Source organism: Borostomias antarcticus (genome assembly GCF_949987555.1).
Source record: "Borostomias antarcticus genome assembly, chromosome: 2".
NCBI lineage: Eukaryota > Metazoa > Chordata > Actinopteri > Stomiiformes > Stomiidae > Borostomias > Borostomias antarcticus.
The window spans coordinates 7,076,432-7,098,094 of record NC_140235.1 but is presented as its reverse complement, the minus strand read 5'-3'; the positions used below and the strand labels follow the sequence as shown (position 1 = coordinate 7,098,094).

The 21,663-nt window shown below is 40.5% G+C and overlaps 1 protein-coding gene across 1 annotated transcript; it reads left to right on the top strand.

Moving 5' to 3' along the window:
* cyp27a1.1 (cytochrome P450, family 27, subfamily A, polypeptide 1.1) lies at window positions 1-15,332 on the top strand (the record flags this gene model as incomplete). Its single annotated transcript, XM_084457944.1, has 9 exons — window positions 1-243; window positions 5,588-5,766; window positions 6,601-6,800; window positions 10,752-10,949; window positions 11,193-11,356; window positions 11,452-11,618; window positions 13,529-13,610; window positions 13,822-14,022; window positions 15,213-15,332. 9 exons carry the CDS (start codon window positions 1-3, stop codon window positions 15,330-15,332), a joined length of 1,554 nt encoding a protein of 517 aa, XP_084314070.1.
* Window positions 15,333-21,663: the final 6,331 nt, after the last annotated feature.

Genomic DNA, 21,663 nt, shown 5'->3' with positions numbered 1-21,663 from the left:
ATGGCCGCACGACTGGTTCAGAGTGCGGTGCAGAGGAGCGGACAGTGGCTACTGCTCTGCCCCTCAGTCTCAGCTTTGGTCTCTGCCAGGGGCACGGGGGGCACCACCCCTTCCCCCTCGGTCACCATGCCCAAACCCCAGCGCAAGTTTCGGACGCAGGAGGACCTCCCACAGGTGAAGATACTGGAGATGCTGTACAGAATGTTTTTTCAAGGATACTTCAGTCGCCTTCACGAGCTACAGGTAGGCTATTATATGAACAAAGCTTCTGTGATGAAACTCTCAGATTGCAAAGGGTGCTCAGGTAACTTGAATACTGTAGTTCAGGCGGTCAACTGTAGGCTACTGTCTCTAGTTTAGCTGCCAACTAGTTAAACGCAACTTGCATCGGTTTGGCGTACTTGCTCTATCCAGTCCAGCATGAATTTGGCTAGGTCAGTTTTGCCTAGATCTATTGACTTACTGTAGTTAGGTTCAAGTTGTACTGACAACATGTCTTATTGGAATAACAATACAATGCTGACATGTCTTATTGGAATGACACACAATACAATGGTTAAATCCTACAATATATTCTACAACACTACATCCTATCCTACAATCATATATCCTAGAATATAATGAAGGAAACTCAGCCCTTTGCAGAATGCTTCTGAGTTTGGAGACAGGTTTTGAGAGGACAGTATAGTCAATGAAGAGCATTGCATGTTCTTGTCCAGGTATGAAAGGGCAGTGCAGTGGCATTGTCCATAGACCCGTTTGGGTGGTGTGTAATTTCATCCTGGTTGGTGGAATTACTGTACCTTAGTTTCCAGAGCGATCCCCAGTGAAGTGCAACTGAAGGACCACAACAGGCAGTCTCAGTTGCCATTTTTCACTGTTGTTTTTCTTAGAGCTGCCCTCACCTGGGAATACAATCTCAACATTGTCCTGGGAATAAACTGTTTTTCATTTACACAAATTGGGTTAGGGAAACAGCAGAATGTTCTGAATGACTGAGGTTTTATGTCCGCAATCCGCATACTGACTAGCCTACTGGCTATTGGACAAAAACAATAAGTAGATTATACTAGAATAAGTCATTACATTACATTACAGTCATTTAGCTGACGCTTTTATCCAAAGCGACTAACAATAATTGCATTTAACATAGGAAAAGCCAATGTACTACTACAGTAGGACCCCACTTATCCGAACCCAACGGGACCGAAGGTCGTTCGTATCTCTGAAATGTCAGGATGACTGAAACATAATTATGTTAAAATGCACCAAATTCAATAAGTGGTATACTTGTTTCATATAGACTCATAATAGACCGATAAATACCCTTAATTACTTGTGAAAATGCATCAAAATTGCAATCAAATAGCCAACTAAACTCATACAGCCTAGCCTATAATAGGCCTACAGTATAGCCTAGAATAAAATAACCGAATTTCAACTTGAGTGCGTGCTTTGATCAAATACAGTACTTCATTCTCAAATGAGGCCTACGCTGCATCGATAGGCTACTGTATTTGCAGATCAAAATGGTGTAGCCTAAAAACAACCCAACATTAGAACAATTAGAGCAAATTATAATAAATAAATAAATAAATGAAATGACAGACAAGTTGTCGTGTCTTTGGCTATTGCAGCCTAAACAACCGATGTAGGCTAACGTGGCCTGTAGGGTATTATTTAACAAATACAGTAGGCCTAGTAGGCTAATCTACATGCTTACAACACGTCTGTGTTCCTGAAGTCCATTAACTGGGAACGAAAAATGACTCGATGCTCCTCTGCTTCAGGTTGCTGACGCGCTTTCTGGCTACCGAGGAATGCAGCTCTCGCGCAGCAGACTCGTTTGCGTTTCGCGCTCGACAAGTAAAGAAATGAAACGTGACAGTAGGCTACAGCCTACAGGCAACATGTAGGTCTACATACAGTTCTGTTTTTATTCACAGTAGGATACAGTACGTGTTTATTATGATAGATTTAAATGCAAGTACAGTACTGTAATGAAAATCCCACCAGTAACCAGATAGCAGGCTAAAAAAAAAAGAATACGTTTTTTAAGTCTGTCCGGTAGACCGGGAGGTTCGGATCTCTGAAGTTCGGATGAGTGGGGTCCTACTAGACTTGCCAGAACTCACAAGTGCATCACCTTTCTAAAACAAGTGACTATAAGAGCATAATCTAGTACTGAAGGCAAAGTGCAAGAATAGCAATCTAAAATACAATAGGTGCTTAAGAGGGATGATCGTGGTCCCAGCAAGCCAAAAGACGTCCCGGACTAAGCCAGATCACGTCTGTTTTGGCGATTTTTTTGACGTCTTTTCAGGACGCCATCATAACGACTTTTTAATGACCTGAACTGGCCGTTTTTTTTAAGTCATTAAAAAGTCGATATAGCTGGACTCTGCACTGGATGGATTGCTCAGGGATGGCAGAACTTGTGTCACATTCTCCAAAGGAACACTGAAGTTCTGAGTGACCACAGAGTAGCCAATTACTGATGGTGGAGCAGAACAGGGTTGTCCTAAGACAAATTTAGCCAATCAGGTCAGAAAAGCAGGAAATCCTGTTTAATCAGGAACAATCACATCCCTGAGAGAGAGAGGGACAGAGAGATAGACAGAAACAGAGGGAGAGAAACAGACAGAGAGAATCAGAGGGATGGAGAGAGACAGATACAGAGAGAGGGAGACAGAAAAAGAGACAGAGACATTAAGAAAAACAGACAGAGAAAATTAGAGTTGATGCAATTACAGTACCTAGAAAAACGTTAAACAGGGCTGTCGGCCTAAAGGCCATCTTCACTCCTGTTCATCAAGGCCATCATGCTGTTTGTGAACATCCTGAAACAGCAGAAACACACCCAATATGAAACACAGAACAGTTGAAAAGCCGTTTTCACTTGCTCAATTGAATCCGCTTTAATACAATGTTTTGCTCAACACTTCATTACGACTGCATAATAAACGGCAGAATTCATCTAGTCCTTTGTACACACCTATCCATTATGTTGGTCACACAGTCCCTTAACTTCCTCCCCCCGACTCGACAGGTGGGCCATCTGTGGATAATGTATAATGTCACCTGATTGTATCCATTTCAGAGACACATAACATAAAACATAAAACAAATGACCAAGGACCAAACATAGCACAATGAATACATCCATTCACACTGTACACTAGGCAAAGATCACATACAAATTATTGAACACTTACATGGGATGTCATCAGGCACTTTTGAGACTGGCTCCATCAATGGACATGGTGGAGCTGTTTGAGCAAAGTGGAAGAGATTTTTGCTGTGATCATGCCATGCTACTAAACGTTAGTAAAAATACACATATTCTTTATCCCACCTCGGTATTAGTGGAACCAAATTAGAGCCAGCAGCCAGGCTGTGAGCTTGCGAATGTCAGCTAAAGCTAATGCTAACGCTAGCCGACGAGCTAAAAGCTGCTTGCTTGCGTTTGGTTTCAGTAGCTAGCTTGCTAAATGTATGTCTTACGTTGGCGTTTTTTTTCCACTATTTAAGTACATACATAAACATTGCACTGCCAGGAGTTGTCTCATAATTGAGATGTTAACTTAATGAAAGTAATTCAACACTCTCGTGTCGAAGTAGCTAGCTAGTTTGCTAGTACATTTGAACTTACATTACATTGCTGACGCTTTTGTCCAAAGCGACTTAAGTCAGAGTTACATATACTGTACACTTCCATGCCAGTTATAAAGAGTTTTCTCATAATTCATAAATCGCACAAACCTGTTTATAGACGACATCTTTCTTGGCTCCGATCTTCTTCTCTTGGATGTTCTTCTGCTGCTCTCTTGTTACTGACCTCGACTCGTCTGCCGTTAAGTGCAGGAATTATCAATCCACGTGACCGACGAGAACCTGGCTCTGCGTTAAATTGCGTTAAATTGCGTTAAATGCGAGCTGCTACAGGGAGCCAGTTTAGAGAACAGAGAAGGGAAGTTGTGTGGGAGAACTTGGGGTGGTTGAACACCAGGTGAACAACAGCTTTCTGGACAAGTTCCAGGGGTTTAATCATGTTACTAGTTATACTTTAAATAATTATGTTATGGATGAATTGATGAGATACAATAGGACTTGGGCGGGAGATGGTGTAAATGTGTAATCCAGCAACTTAACTTCAAGAATGCTTCCCAATGTTGACACCACCCAAGTCGACAACCTTTTATTCAACCAACCTTAACCTAATTCTACATTAACATTTACACTTTCGTCATTTAGACACTTTTATCCGAAGCGACTTACAGTAGGCCTATACCCAGATAAGTCGATATGAGTCATATATGGGCCATATATTCGGTGCAACTAAGCCATAAGTGCTGCATCTGGCCCATTTGTCTAATTCTAACCACTCTGGTTGCACTTCGGGCCTTGCTGATCCAAACAACTTTACACGCGGCACTGCACCACCTGGGGTCCTGAGCAAGACACCTGCCACATTTCAACTTATACAGTGCCCGTTTGTCAAGCAAATCAAAACGTAGACACAATGGCACATGGCACATGGCAAAACGGGCTGCGTTTATAAATAGATGTCTGTAGAAAAAAGGTTCTGTCAAGTGTCCTGGATATTTTACCACTGCACACGCCAACATTTTGTAATCATGTACTCGAGTGAAAATAATCAAATCAAGTTTGAATACACAACAAACTGTCTGTCTTTAGCTAAGACTTAAATATGATTTTTGCAAACACCGACAACGCTTCCTGCACTCAGAGATGCAGAAAGGAGTCCCAATCATTCAGAGCATATAGGCATTCTTATACAGATAAGTTGCATAGCGACCTAGTAAGAGGTCAGCATGACCAACAAGTAGATAAAGTTATTCATACGTATCTATGCAGCTGGTGCCTAAGCTCATAGCAAGATGATTCTTGGGCCTACTCTACACAGACTTTCCAGCAGCAAGATAGCATACATATCTTCAGTTTCAGAATGCTTAAGACTTTGTTATGCTCATAACAAAGATGAGATGGCTTGGGTACCTACAGGGGCTCTACAATCGTCAAATCAAATGGTTAACCCAAAGTCATCTTTGTCAATGTACAGTAGTTTACCATTCAGTTGAGATGACATAGACAACACATTTTGTATTGATCAACTATGACACGGAGGACAGTCTTGGTGATGGGCTCTAAGTCATCACATGAAGTATATGACATTACAACTGATATGATAATTCTGCAACTCATATATCAGCACAACCACATACAGTAGTCAAGTTGCAATTACAATGCTATAATTCTAAATGTTATGAACATGGATTTATTTAGAGCTCCATTCGGTCAGTGCTTTGTCATGGTGGTCCCCTAATCCTATTCATTATAGCCTGTTTGCACACTGTGCATATACTGTAGTGTATAAAGTATGAATAGGATTAGTCAAAAAGTCAAAACGTGTTCATTTTTTATAATTTAATTCCCTCGTCTGGGGCACAGATGTTACAGAAATGTGATCATTATTCAACATAACTCCTTCTCTTTCCCCTAATCTAGTCTAGACTAATCTATACACTCTTTCTTTTTTCTCTCCCTTGTTTTGTGTGTCCACTAGCTATATGAGAAGCAGCTGTATGGCCCCATGTACAGAAGTTTTAAATCCATCTGCCTGGGCAGTGCTGACCTGCTAGAGGAGCTACTGAGAAAGGATGAAAAGTTCCCCTGTCGAGGAGACATGTCCCTATGGACAGAGTACCGCAATATGAGGGACCTCGGCTATGGCCCATTCACAGAGTAAGTCATAGTCATAGTCACTTTTATTTAAACACACACCAAATTACACCGGTTTAGGGTGCCCTGGGCGCAGACTCTAAAGAACAGAAACACATAAAGGTGACATGGCAAGAAGAGAAAGGACAACATAATAAACATGGGGGAAACCAACATTCCAAACTTAAGACATTTAAGACAAACATTCATACTACATAAAAACACAACAGAAACATCTCAGTAGCCCAGTTCACGACAGTAAGATCCAGAGAAGGTCTCTGCCTCCCCTTTTGAATGAATGTGTCATCATTCTTGCTCAATGACTGCCCTCAAATTAATACTCAGGGATATTATATTATACTCTGGAAACGCTGCCTGAAGATAAGTACTCTGTCAAGTTCAACATTCAGACTGTCATATTTGCTTGGTGGTATACTGTACATGTCATCTGACAGGTGAAGTGACATCCTCTAAAGGAGGCATGATTCAATTCCAATCACCACATGCTTGAAACTGAAATTGAGAACACTCAGATTGTTCTGTGCTTACTTAACTTTTGAGTGTTCTGTGCTCTTTTTCTTTTAAAGCTGTTGTGCAACCCCTAGCTTTAGAGCAAAGTTCAATCATGTGAGTGAAATGGATCATTGAAAATTCCAAGCAGGTTTAATGAGTGAGTTACCGTAGGTAAGAGTGTTACATGGCAAACTTTACTTAATTGGATCATCCATAGCATCAAGGAAGAGTTCTGATTTGCATTTTAAAGGCTATCTTCATTCCAGAAATGTACTGGTAGCTACAGCATGTGATCTAAACCTAAAACGTCATGGTTCCTCAAGCTGATATTATGTTTCCTCTAAGGGAAGGGGAGAGATGGTACAATCTGCGGGCAGTATTGAACAAGCGCATGTTACACCCCAAAGACTCAGTGGGCTATGGAGACGTGGTCAACGAGGTGGTCACCGACCTGATAAAGAGGATCTACCACTTGCGCCAGACTAGTCCCACGGGAGACTTGGTGCCCAATCTGTCCAATGAGCTGTACCGATTCTCTCTGGAAGGTGCGTAGACCGAAGGGTGGAGCAGTGATTAGGATGCAAGTCCCTGGATTAACTGTGTGAACAATGGGCCTCATTCACCAATGAAGTTAAGAATTTCTTAGGAAGTATTTCTTCTTAAACTCCACTTACACTGTTTCCAAGAAGATTCTGGCACTCACCAACGTTGTCACATGTGGGATCTAAGAACAGAATCAGAAGAGCAGTCTAAATAGCCTAGGCTACGGGACTATTCGTATAAAAGACGTTCATTTAGAATGATTTGCTTGTCAAATCATGCACCGGGTCCAACTGTGTGCCCAATACAATGTTACCTGAACGAGTAGGCTAATATCGCCCCATGCATTTTACTGACGCTGATAAATGTGACAGAAATGGCCCAAATGTGAGTCCTGTTTTTAGATTTTCATTTGAGCATGCCGCATTGACAGCTGTGTAGTTTATTTAATAGCCTACATTTTTGTAGACTGTATAGGCTATTGTATATTGTATTCTATCACTTTGACATTTTGCACTGTCCACTGGAAGTGGCCAGTCTGGAAGTGGCCAGTCCTTGCACCCATGATATTGGTGAATGAGGCCCGATAGCCTATTGGTAACACATTTTATAAGGTCCTCTTATTAAGCATTAGTTAATAGTGCTGTCAATCGATTAAAAATGTAATCAAGTTAATCACAATAATAGGCTGTGATTAATCATGATTAATCACATTTAAAAATACTAATATTTACTTGTATTTTGGGGGTGCCGAAACAACTAGGCATACACGTTTAAAATACTAGTATTTGCGTTAAAACAATTAGGCATTCATGTATGTGTGATGTTAGAATAAAGAAATGCATGACAAAGTGGTTAGAACTACAAGCCAGGCTGGACCTGGCCTGGTTTTTACTCAACTTGCTTCAGTGGAAAGACTGTAGCCTGCATTCACTGCAATGTGCACACAGCTTCGGTTTGGAATTACGGGAGGAAGTTGGGTTCAAAATTGGCAATATGATTAATTTGCGTAACACAGAGTAACGCGTTAACGTTGACAGTCCTAGATAATACAGTAGGTAATAAGCTCCTTATAAGATGCTTATTAACTTGAATGTGTTAATAAGACATTTATAAAAAACTTGTTATCAGTTTATAAACTGCTTAAGAATGTTAATAAATGCCTTATTAGTTTCGTATAGGCTACATAGGTTTTATCCATTAATTATGCCTTTATTGACATATGAAACATATTTACAGTTTATAAACTGCTTAAGAAAGTTAATAAATGCCTTGTTTCCTATACATAATTATTAGCTGTTAATTATGCACTTATAATGCACTTCACTATGCATTTTTTGCAGGTACCAGATCTAAAGCAAGAACAGTGCCTTATTAAGGTTAATAAACCTTTTATTATGCACTTGTGACTGATTTCAACTCGTCTCGACTGCTTTGTGTATTTTATTGCACAGGGGTGAATTTGAATCCGGGTCTCCCACGGGACGAACACTGATCTATTGAGCTATGCCACCAGAGTATGGATTGACTTTAGGGGCGTGGGGGTGACCCAGTTGAATTGTATAAACTCACTCCACTGGTGGTGTAAATAATCCAGCTGCAGCAGCGGGTTAGAGCGGTGTTTATCCTACAGGAGACCTGGGTTCAACTCCACCCCTGATCAATAAAAACACACACGCAAACGCAGACAAGCTTGTAGTGGTGTAGGACATGACACAGTCTACTGACCGTTCTACTGACCACAAAACAGTTCCGTGATATTGTGGGACACTGCCTCAGGTTGGAATGTGAGAGATCTTGATAAGAGATACTCAGAGACACACTCTGTGCTCCCCCATCCCCCTTTGCGACAGGCCAGGCCACAATCCACATTCCACAGACACTCACAGTGAGACAAAGGAGTGAACCTCTTGGCTTTCTTTCTTTAATAAAGTGAAGTTGCCCCATCTCCCTCACGTGATGCAAACACCACGTGAATAAGCCCGGTGAACAAAGTTCATGTTTGACACACTGTATTGGTAATCCAACTGTACTGTATGTTATAAGGCAAGGCAAGGCAAGTTTATTGATATATCACATTTCAGCCACAGGGCAATGTGCTATGTGCTATAAATAACGGATTCTGTGCTGCTTAATCTGTATAGCCGTGTTTGGTATCAGTCTGAAGCTAAAATCATGACTCAGGTGATTATGCATGTTGTGGAATTGTCATATCATGTTGAAACCATAACCGGGATATTTGATGATTCCAGAGGGAGTACAGAACGTGAGATCTGTTTTACGATGCTAACAGGGGCCACTGGTTTATTGACCCCAAGTGACCAATCGCGTGCCTGTCTACGCCCCCAGGTCACACCTCACCTCTACTCCTTTAAAAGTGATCAGACAGGAAACCCTCGTTCTCTTGTAACCCTCAACTACCAGGGTCCGTGTTTCCCCAAGTAACACGTGACCCAGGGTCCAAGCTGTGTGCCGGTTGATCAAATCAGCCTGTATCTGTGGAATGCTGAACCGCTATCTGAGAACCCTGTAGTCGACACAGGGCTTAGGAATCTCCACCAACTCTTCAAAGATCCACCTCTGGCGAGAGCAGAGGTTTTGAATGAGATATTTGCAACTTGTGAACTCTGAAACTGAACTTTGAACTCCGCGAACATCAACTTTGCGCAGCAACACTACTATCACTGTTTCAACGGGAGCGCAGGCGCGCTGCCCCTTCATCAAACCGAGCGACCACCACGTCACGTACCTCCTCCATGCTTCGAGCCAGACAACACCGCCCGGACAATGCGCTTAACACACCGCTACTAAGGCTGTATCCAACAGTCTCCTATGATTTTGGTGTGAGATGCCAAAGTGTTGTTTAAGCTTAGAAGACTTAGGATAGGCTGTGATAACCCATGACATCATTCTTTTCATTTCTGCTGTTTTCATATTGCCACATGTGTTTTTCCATCTATTATTTGAATTGTGTTATAATATTATTTTGATAATTGATTAGTATAATTTCAATAAACATTATTAACTTTTGATCACGTCCGAGCGTCATCACATTATCTTAGGTCACTTGATTGAGTCAAGGACTCCTCCTGCAGACTGAGATTGATGAATAAATTAGACTATTGATAAAGGTTATCTTGTTTCCCTGTACATAACAGGGTGGTGCCCCATACGAGTGATTTAATGCCTTAAATCCATTTTCCTTCATATTTGTGATAACCGCGGTATAATCATAAATTATACCGGTCATAGTCAGAGCTCTAACCCCAGAACACGCTACAAGCTGAAATCCATCACAAGGCACTGCAAAATGTATATCGATTAATTAATAAAGTAAAGTGCATAATTAAGGGTTTATTAACCTTAATAAGGCACCATTCTCACTTTAGATCCTGCAAAATCCATAGTACTGGTAATGTGCATAATACGTACATAATTAATGGCTAATAACTAGAAGAATAAACTACAGTAATAAGGCTTTTATTAATGTTCTTAAGCAGTTTATAAATGGTTAAATTTCTCATAAATGTCTTATAATCTCACAATAAACATGTTTATCATGCTATTATTAACACTTATAAATGTCTTATTAACACACAATGTAAATAATCATCTCATAAGGACCTTAAATTAACTAATGCTTAATAAGAGGACCTTAATATTAAGTGTTACCACAATCTTAACAGTCACTGCATATTTAAGTGGGTCCAAGTTAAGTCCAATGATGTATGAATAAGTATTCCATTTATTTTGAAATAATGTGGAGAAAGGTGCTTTAGAACTGCAAGGTTTGATAATACAGGTCATTTTGAGTTGTCTGATATGAAGAGGCATAATTTCCATAGGATTATTGCAATCATTTCAACATAACAGTAATTTAAAATAACTGTGATTATTCAAAAATAATTCTGTTGTTGTCAAAGCTATTTGCTCCATATTATCTTCCTCTATTTCAGGAATCTCCTCTATTCTGTTTGAAACACGGATTGGCTGTCTAGAGAATGAGATCCCAGTGGAGACGCAGGACTTCATAGACTCAATAGCTCAGATGTTCTCCTACAGTACGGCGGTGGCGGTGCTTCCCAAATGGAGCCGGAACCTCCTGCCCTACTGGGGGCGCTTTATTGCTGGCTGGGATGGCATCTTCAAATTCTGTGAGTTATGGTAGTGGAGAGATATTTTAGATTGTAGAACACTATAAGGTTTGCATCTGAGGTTACATAATGTACCCTATGTTGAATGCCACACCTTGGTAGTGGATCAGGTGTGTTGTTCCCCCATGGTTTAAGTTATTAGATGAGATACATCATCACATATGGTTTTTCGTGGACAAACATAGCTAAAAATGTCAGTCTAATAAAAGTATATCAAAACCATGAATGCTTGTTGTTTCACAGCTGGAAAGTTAATTGACATGAAGATGGAGGCCATTCAGAAAAATCTAGACCAAGACCAGGAGGTGGAGGGAGAATACCTAACATACCTCCTCTCTAACACCAATATGACCAAGAAGGAGGTGTATGGCAGTATTGCTGAGCTACTACTGGCTGGAGTGGACACGGTTAGTAAACATTTTGAATTCAACAACCTTTCAACTCTTTGGATCTGTGGATTGATCTATTCATTTAAATTGTTTTGTCGTCGGTCTGTGTCTAGACATCCAATACCATGATGTGGGCCATGTACTTGCTATCCAGAGACCCTGAAGTTCAGGACACCCTTTACCAGGAGGTGTCCAGATGCGTGCCAGGAGAAGAGATCCCCTCTGCTCAAGACATGACACGTATGCCATATCTCAAGGCTGTCATCAGGGAAGCCCTGAGGTGAGGGCCATGATGTTAGACTGGAGATAATTATAATCTATGCCTATAGATGATACTGACTAATACCCTAACTGAATGTTCCCTTGAGTGGTAAAGATTTTCCCTGGGATGGAATCTCTGCTCTTGTACTGAATAAATTAGCTCTTCAGGATTTAATGTGTTACATGTAATCATTTTGATTTTTTTCATACTGTATATTTAATGAAGTAAATAATGTACGTTAGCAATGGCTACCAGGTTAAATCTGTAGGGTTGGTGAAGTGAATATGTGTCAACATTTGGTTTAATGTATCATCAGAAGAAGTATCGTGCGCCTTTACAGGACAGTCCCTGGGCCCAGTATTTCAAAACATTCAATCTGGATCAGAATGATCTGGATTGGATTAAATCTCAAAATTGGGTATTTCAAACCAGGATATGTGATCCTAATCCTCCTTAATTGGGATATGGATTTGGTAATCCAATCCTACCCAGAATCCTGATCAAATGTTGTTCTTGGGTATTTCAAAATTCTAAGGTGGAGATGTTGATGCTAAAAATCAGGATCATCCTGATCCCCCTGGAAGGGTGGATCAAGCATGGATTCAAGGTGGATGTAGAGACATGTAGGATCCATGGCACATATTTAATCATTCTTTTATTCAAAGATTGCATATTAAAGTAGCCTAACACAGACCATGCCAAAGCAATATTCATTCTTAATTAAACAATGAACCAATAAAATATTTTCAATGAACTAAAAAAAATAAAAATCAAAGCCCTTATAAAATTAGGTAGGTGCAAGTATAAGAATGTCACTCATCTTCATCCGAAATGCCATCAGCCTCTCTTCTAAGAGGGGAATGCGAAGTTTTGCTTCCCTCTGTTGAAGCAAGGTCAGTTTAATCTGCTCCTCAGATAGAGAGATCTGTTTCTCTGCTCTCAGTTTCTTTCCTCACCAGATCCCCATCTTGACTCTTGAATCAGCAACTTATATGATAATAATGATAACATCTACATACGATCTAGCAATCATGGCACAATTAGGCCTAATGTAATATGAACATAAATATAAGATTTGATGCACAGCAAAAGAAAGGCAGTACCATAACTCAACTCTAACATTTCAGAGTGCTGTGAAGCCAAGACAAAGAACCTTATCTGATGTTAAGGCTTTCTGCCTTAGTTCTGTTGCGCTTTTGGAGGTTACGGCAAAGACCACCCACTATTTTCTTGAAAAAACAACACAATTGACTCAAGATATTTGTCCACATTTTCAACCAAAAATGAAGTTAAGGTCTTTTGCATTTGTAGGGTTGAATAGTTAGACCAGACAAATGGTTATGACCAGCCCCAAATTATGCAAGTCTGGCCTATGTATTGTGTACTAATGCAGCTAAATGAATATGAATAATATGCTGATTTACACTTCCCAACATTTTCACATGTCTGTGTCAATGAAATATTGTATTACTTTGACCAGTGGAGGCCTATCCAAAGACTGCAAATCTAAATTCGGTAATCCTAATCTTGTGGTATCTGGATCAGAATGATCCTATCTGTAAATTCTTTGAAAAACCAACACAAAACCTACAAGGTCAAATAGATCTGGGATAGCAAAAAAAGGGATTACAAAATGTGGATGATTCTGATCCAGATTAAATGTTTTTTTAAATTATAATAAATAAGTATTGCTTCAGGTGGTATTACTGGTACAGTAGAGTGCAGTAGAGTGCTGGTGGTATTACAGTACTAGAGTAGGACTTGTAGAGTAGGACTTGTACATAATTACTGGGAGGGAGTTGTTTCTACTGTGTTTTATTTGAAAAAGAGTATACTGAATATTGTACCGTTGTATATTCACAAGGGTTACTTTACAAACGAAAGAAAGAAGCTCTGATGCTTTAATTGATGTATTTACTGTTTATTAGAATGTACCCTGTGGTCCCCTTGAATGCACGTCTCATGACAGAGAATGATGTCATCATTGGTGGACATCATTTTCCCAAGAAGGTGAGTCTTTATTTAAGCAATCAAAATCAGTTATAAAATGTCAAATATGTTTCATGTTCCCACCTCTCTTCACCAGTAGCTCCAACCTCTCTTCAGTAAAATAGGGAACAACAAAAGGGAAAAATGAGAGCAGTCTGTTGAACTTGAACCCTGGAAACCTATGCTTTTATTGGAGCCTCCAAATGATCTTGGTGCGTTCTGATGTTTTCAGACTGCCTTCACACTCTGCCACTACGCCATCAGTCATGATGAGAAAACATTCCCAGAACCTGAGAAGTTTAAACCTGAGCGATGGCTGAGGGATGGCCGGGATCGACCAAACCCGTTCGGCTCAATTCCATTTGGGTTCGGAGTTCGGGGCTGTGTAGGGAGGCGGATAGCAGAGCTTGAGATGTACCTCGCTCTATCACGGGTAAGAACAGTCTGCCGTATATTTAGTCTTTTTTGCTATTTCTATTTTAACTCAAATATATTTTGTGTATTTTGTCTTAGGTAGTTTACTGAATAACAAAATATATTTTAATACTGCAACATTAAAGCCTAATGGTCTTATCACAGTCATAAGTTGCTGCACAATTTGCTTTTTTTACACTTAGGGCCTACTTGAGAACATTACCTTTACTTCAACATACTTCTTCTGTACTCTGTCCACCTGTTCCACTCTTAAAAATGACATACAATGTGTATAAATTATGAGAGAGACTTTTACTTGTTAGGGTTCTTTGTGCCACACAAATTTAATAGGATATTGGCTACATGTATATGAAAAACATTGTTAATTTGGAGACATTGGCGATTTTATAGGGGGGGCAGCCCAACTCTGCTCAGATTCTTAAAAAAAAAAAAAAAAAAAAAATTTTTTATTTATTAACACAATTATTAAATACATAATTGTGGTTTGTACCAGTTTGTGTTAGATCATCATTAATTTTAAAAGATTACTACAACTAGCCAACCTGCTCATAATGGCAAAAAGAGCTATAAAAACAATTTACCACTTCTTCATAAAATAAAATCTGGCAATGCTAATGAAGAAGCTACCACTCGAAATGACAGCGCTGCAGGTGCAATCGAATGCAGAAGTGCTCCAGAGGCTATCGGAGCTAGCACTAGCACTAGCAACATCACCATCGGCGAGGAAGCTAGCACCAGCAGGCAGTTGCAGTTTGATGTTGTGATGTTGGGTATGGCCTAGTGCTCGGTCATAAAGTCATATTGACATGCTCGTGGTGTCTAGATGAAGTTTGATGCGTTGTACATATTGAATTGTCATACAGATTTCTTATTAGCATAGCCTACTGTTCACAACTGGTATTCTTTGTAAATAGATGGGACGAGACGGCAGAACTGTTTTGTTTTTTTCTCACGTCAAAATGTTGCCCCCCCTACTCTCAGAGGGTAAAATCGCCTATGTTTGGAGATATCCAATCACTACATTTCTCTTTGTCTCTAACCTTTAATTTAGAATAAAATGTTTATTGCAAACATTTTATCAAGTTATTGCTGTTAACACAGTTTGTCAGTTAGCCAGTGAGCTGACTGAACCATCAGCGGTGATGAAGACAACTATGAATGACAGTGTTTCTGTCTTTTCCCCCTCAGATAATCAAGCTGTTTGAGATCAGACCAGAGCCCGGCGTGGGAGAGGTGAAGGCTCTGAACCGAACCGTCTTAGTAGCAGACAGACAAGTCGATCTGCGCTTCTCAGAAAGGACGAACTAAATCGCTCTTTGATTGTTTGAATGTATGAGTAATGCGGCCATTACTTAGAGTACTATTGAACTTTAGTAAACATATTTCAATATTTTTATTCATATTGTAGCAACAGCAGAGGCTAACTGGAGCCAAACTCTCCAACCCAATTCCCATGCGGTGGTTAGCTACATTCGGGGTTAACCCACAGGGTCTGGCAAAAGTGTCCTTCCTTGACTAACAGTATGTCAGCATTAGGAGAAATGAACTCTGCATATAACCATCTAAGTGTGTAACGTCTAACATCCAGCAAGTCATGAATCCATCCGCATGAGCCACGGTTCCCCCCGGCCTCATCCCATTCTGAGTCCCACACCTGCATCCATACTTCCACAGTAACTACAATTACTACACCCCCACCCCGGATGTCTAAGCATAAATAAAGATAAAGATGTATGAAATAAATATAGTTCATTCTTCAACAGTAATGGGATAATAATTGTGAAATGTCCCCGACTGCTTTCTTCCATATGAGTCCCCATTAATTCAGTGTATTTGTAAGAATTGTATTTGTTTTACTGGTAGAGTAGCTGTTGTGGTCTCTCTCTCTCAGCTGTTTTTCCACATTTATATTGGTATTAAGATAAGAACAATTTGTAAACATAATTGAGTCATATAATGAAGGTTAGGGTTAAGGAACATATGATATAATTGTTATAGCCGGGTCTACAAATTAGGGGGGCTGTAGAATCCTAATATCTAAACTAATATTAACCAAGTACTGTATATTTAACTAACCAAACTAAAGGAGCTGGCCACCACCAACAGTGCAGCACACACACAGGAAGTGTACTACTGTAATATCTATGCATTTTGGGAGTTTTTAGATACTGTATTCCAACAATGTTTTTCCAATTACAGTAGCCTACATTCCAATGTATTTGTTAGTAAGATCAAGGTCTTTTCCTCACACTTGGTAATATATTGTTTTGACTGTCAGAAATAGTTGATATTGGCACTACTTTCTGTCAGAAATACAGTTGATATTGGCACTACTTTCTGTCAGAAATACAGTTAATATTGGTACTACTTTCTGTCAGAAATACAGTTGCTATTAGTATGAACCTTTCTGTCAGAAATACAGATGCTATTAGCATTAAAGGATAAGGACACTGAATTTCCTGTTTAGCCCTATTCCTGGCTTCCCTGGCATGTATCTGACTAGTAAAGATTAAAATATTTCTGTTTTGTGCAGTACAGAGTTCTGTGTCAGTAACGTGGGCGTGCGCACCCTGGCTCGTTGCTAGCTATGGGCACACTCGAAAAACTCTAAAAAGTATAATATACGTGGATTTCAAGTTCAGGAATTACATGGTTTATGCTTACCAAGCTCTGAAGTCGTCCTGTAAACACCATAGGTCCTTTCGCCTCTGGATTTCAAAACAACACTTCACCGAACATACAACAGCCATCCCTTCACGCTGTAAACCTCCGCAAAATTAATCCGAATCCGTATATCATACGTATATCATACTTTTTAGAGTTTTTCGAATGTGCCCCTAGCTAGCAACGATCCAGGGTGCACGCGCCGACGTTATTGACACAGAACTCTGTACTGCACAAAACAGAAATATTAACCTGTACTCCCTGATACATGCCAGGGAAGGGCTAAATATGAAATTCAGTGTAGCCTACTTATCCTTTAACCTTTCTGTCAGAAATACACAGTTGCTATTAGCATTAACCTTTCTGTCAGAAATACAGTTGATATTAGGGGAGTATCGGCTACCCATGTTCCCAGGGTCCTATGTTCCCCAGCTCAGACATGGACACAGGAGTCCAACATGGACACAGGAGTCCAACATGGACACAGGGGTGAGGCAGATTTAATAGGTTGGACCCAGGAGTGGAACGCAACTCGGACAGCGCGGAGTGGGCGCGCTCCACATATCGCAATACCCCTGCCCGGGCAGGCTCGCCTGGAGGCTCAAGGGCGGACGGGGGAATTGCTCAATGCTTGGACTGGACGCAGGTACCATCCATGTGGACACAGGGGTCAGATGTGGACACAGGAGTCAAATGAGTCCAAAACTATAAAACATTTGAAAAGTTTACTTGATATTAAACTAGGGAACATATAACATAGAGCTGGGAAACATAGGACACTGGGAACATAGCCTTTATATGTAGCCTTTCTGTCAGAAATACTGTACAGTTTATATTGCTAACAGACTGGACTAACCATTCCGGACTAGCCTTTAGCTCCTTCCCACTCTGTGTTGTCAGCTGTCCCAATCCAGCCAACCTCACCCCTTTTTCTCTTGGCTCGCTGCCTTTCGTCTCCCCATCTCTGCTTTGCGGCATTCTCTATGAGCCTGTTCTGATAAGTGCTTTCTGTGGTTTGTTATATGGTTCACTTTAATATCATATTGGAGACTACAGGGATAGCTAACACATAATGGCCTACTATGTAGCCAACATCTCTATAATTATTTGTGCACTCTACTGTTAGTCGTCTCTCTTATGAAGTATGTAGACCATGTTTATTGCTCTGTAAATGTTATTAGCCAATAGACAATCATTTCCCAAGATCTTGCTCGACCATCTAGTTGAGCGAGGTCAGGCAAGAATTTTTTCAGCTCACTTTTCTGGCCCCTGGGTGAAACTTTTTTTTTTTTTTTCTTCCCTCTGGAATATGTAGAGGTAGGACCTATGCCTACCCCCCCATTGCTGCCTGTAAAGCACATTGTGTTGCCTCTGTATGAAATGTGCTATACAAATAGAGTTTGATTTGATTCTGACAGAAAGACAACTGACTAGGGTAGGCTACTGGTCTTTGAGTTGATATTAGAACTAGCAAGCTGGTCTTTCTGCCAGAAATAACAGTTCAAATTGCTACCCAAACTTTTAGAAAGATAATTGATGTTATTACCTAACATCAATGTCTCTCACAAAAAGATGGCTTATCTTTCTATCTGCCAGTGAAAAACACTGGTTGAAAATTTTCAACTAAAATTTGCCTTCAACTGCAAATGTAGCTAGCTAACATCAGTTAGCTTCTTAGTTTGTTTTTAATTTTAGATTGTTTTCTTTAAGTGATAACAGACATAGCTACACAATCAATAAGTATTTTATATTTAATTCATATTTCATTAAACAGTATGTCAATAACTTCAGCTAGCTAATAGCGAGTAACATAATTAGCAATGAAGCAATAACCCCATATGTGACGCTATACAGTCAAGCCGGAAAGTCAGCAGGTCCTTCCACATTTTGATAGTTTACAGCCTTATTCAAAAGCAGATTTTTTTTTTTAAATTCTCATCAATCTACACACACAATACCCCATAATGAACGTGAAAAAAGTTGTAAAAATATTTGCAAATGTATTAAAAATAACGAATTGAAATATCACATGTATTCACACTCTTTACTCAGTACTTTGTTGAAGCACCTTTGGCAGCGATTACAGCCACAAGTCTTCTTGGATATTACGCTACAAGCTTGGCACACCTATTTTGGGCAGTTTCTCCCATTCTTGTCTGCAGATCCCCTCAAGCTCCATCAAGTTGGATGGGGAGCATCGGTGCACAGCCATTTTCAGGTATCTCCAGAGACGTTCAATGGGGTTCAAGTCTGGGTTCTGTCTCCAGACAGTGGATGATGTCTCCGCTGCTCTGATTGGTTAGACAATAGCTGATGTGGCTTCTTTGATTGGTGATTGATTGGTCAGCCTCTTCATAAACTCAGACTCTTATTTTAAAAGGGTGATGGTCTAACCTTGGATGTCAGTATCTTAAGTAGAACTACTGTATACTACATAATGCACTTACCTTAGTAGTGGAAATCAAATCCATGGCAAATAGTATAGTATACAAATCCAATAACATGTTAGACAGTAGTAGCTTGCATTTAGTAGGCCTAGGCTAGGCTATCCCTGTGCCCATGCAGAGCCCCGAGCTCTTTCTTTATGAACTGTATAGTTTCTGTTAAACTGTCAAAATGTTTTGTTTAATAATTTCAGTCATAGCCTGTACAGAGCACAGCAGTCTGTTAAAGATCAGCAACAGGACAATCCATCGTTTCCACCATCTGAACCTCCTCCCTGTGGATGGGCACAGGGATAGCCTAGCCTAGGCCTACTAAAGGCAAGCTACCACTGTCTCACATTTTTGGATTTGTATACTATACTATTTACCATGGATTTGATTTCCACTGCTAAGGTAAATGCATTATGTAGTATACAGTAGTTCTACTCAAGATAGGCTACTGACAAGTCAATGGATTTCATAAAATGATCAATAAAACCCTACAGGATTCATACTTTGCGGCGAATTTGATGTCAGAACACCAATAACCCCCCCAATTACCTCCTCTGTGAGTTTCTTGTCTTTGAAATTGAGAGTTTAACATGTTTTTTGAAGGATTTTTCAAGGTGCCCACCCACATCCATTGTATGACCAAAACAGTGGTAGAGCAATTGTCAGACTTTCTCAAAAGTGCTAGTTTTGTCAACGTTTTGATCTGAACCATTGTATATGATCATAAGTAACCTTAAAACAGGGCTAAACATGCATTTTCCCTTTACTACTCCTTTAAGAAGGGGAGCACAGCTGAGAACACTTTGGCGGTTTAAGAACACATTTCCATGCGTTCAGGAATCCGGCAGGGATCTTTCTTAGGGTTGGTCTTACGAAGTTCGTAAGAAGACATTTAAGAAGACACTTAAGAAAATGTTCAGAAATGAGGTCCAATGTCCTTTTTGGAAGGTGAACCTTCATCCCAGTCGGAAGTCCAGAGCGCCCTGGAGAAGGTTTTCCTCAAGGATCTCGGTGTACTTAGCTCCATTCATCTTTCCCTCTAGCAGGTTTCAAGCAGCCTGTCATATGCCTTTTAGTAAGCCACTCTACCATAAAGCCCTGATTGGTGGAGCACTGCCTGGATGGTTGATCTTCTGAAAGGTTCTCCCATCTCCACAAGGATACAGTGACCCTCGGGCTCCTGCTCACCTGCCTGGCCAAGGCCCGTCTTCCCCGTTTGCTTAGTTTGGCCCGGCAGCCGGGTCTAAGAGCCTTAGTGGTTCCAAACGTCTTCCATTTACGAATAATGGTGGCCACTCTGCTCTTTGGGACCTGTAAAGCTGCAGAAATGTTTCCGTACCCTTCTCCAGATCTATGCCTTGCCACAATCCTGTTTCTGAGGTCTGCAGATTCCTTTGACCCGATGGCTTGGTCTGACTTGCACTGTGGGACCTTATATAGGCAGGTGTTAGCAATCCCCAATCATGTCCAATCAATTCAATGTACCACAGGTGGACTCCAATTAAGTTGTAGAAACATCTCAAGCAATATCAGTGGAAACAAAATACACCTCAGCACACTTTTGGGTGTCATATCAAAGGATGTGCACTTCTGTACATATGATATTTTACATATTGGTTTTTATTGAATTAACACAAATGTCTAAAAAACAGTTTTTACTTTTGCATTACGGGCTGTTTTGTGTAGAATTTTGAGACAAAAAATGAACTCAAACTATTGTAGAATAAGTCTGTAACGTAATAAAATGTGAGGGAGGTAAAATAACCGTTTAAATCAGATTATTTGACAGAACAGAAGATTTACTATACAGCGGATGTCGCCTCCCAGCCCGCCTCCTGTTGATCTGAAACATATGCCACATGAACACTAGTTAGATGACTTTCCAACATTCCTTGCTTTTATTCTCATGAAGTGCGACTTCACGCATAAGGCATTGATTGAGCGGTTGCTCAGCCTACTTCTGAGCTTTGTCACCAACTGCCCGCAAACAGGCAACTTTTGGTTTTGACACATGGGCTGTATTGTCGCAAGAGCAGAGTAGAGCTGCAATCATCAATTGCTTGCTGCAGATGTGCCCGAAGGTCTCGTGGTTGCTTGAGAAGCATCGGTTGCTTCTGCTTGAGAAGCATTTGATTGGTGATCAGATTCTGATGACACGGTGCCAGGGCCGGCCCTAGGATTCTGGTGGCCCTAAGCAAGATCTTTTTGGGTGGCCCCCCAAAACACTCCCAGCGCAAAACTAAACGCATGCGCCCTGGGCCAGGACTGCTGGGTCGAAGAAGGAACCGTTCATCTCGTTGTGGTTGTCAGCGATCTGGTGTCGGTGTGCAAGGTTCCACTAGGCACACACTTGCCAAAAAGATCCTGTCTCAAAGTTACACTTTGCGTCATGTGACTGTGAAATCCAACCACATCAGCCTGCAATGCTCATTTTAGATACAATACCACACAGACTATCAGGTGTCACCGTGGAAACTCATCTCTTTACAAGACTCTCAGTCCCATGAATCTCGCCGCGAGACGAGTGAAATAATTTTAAC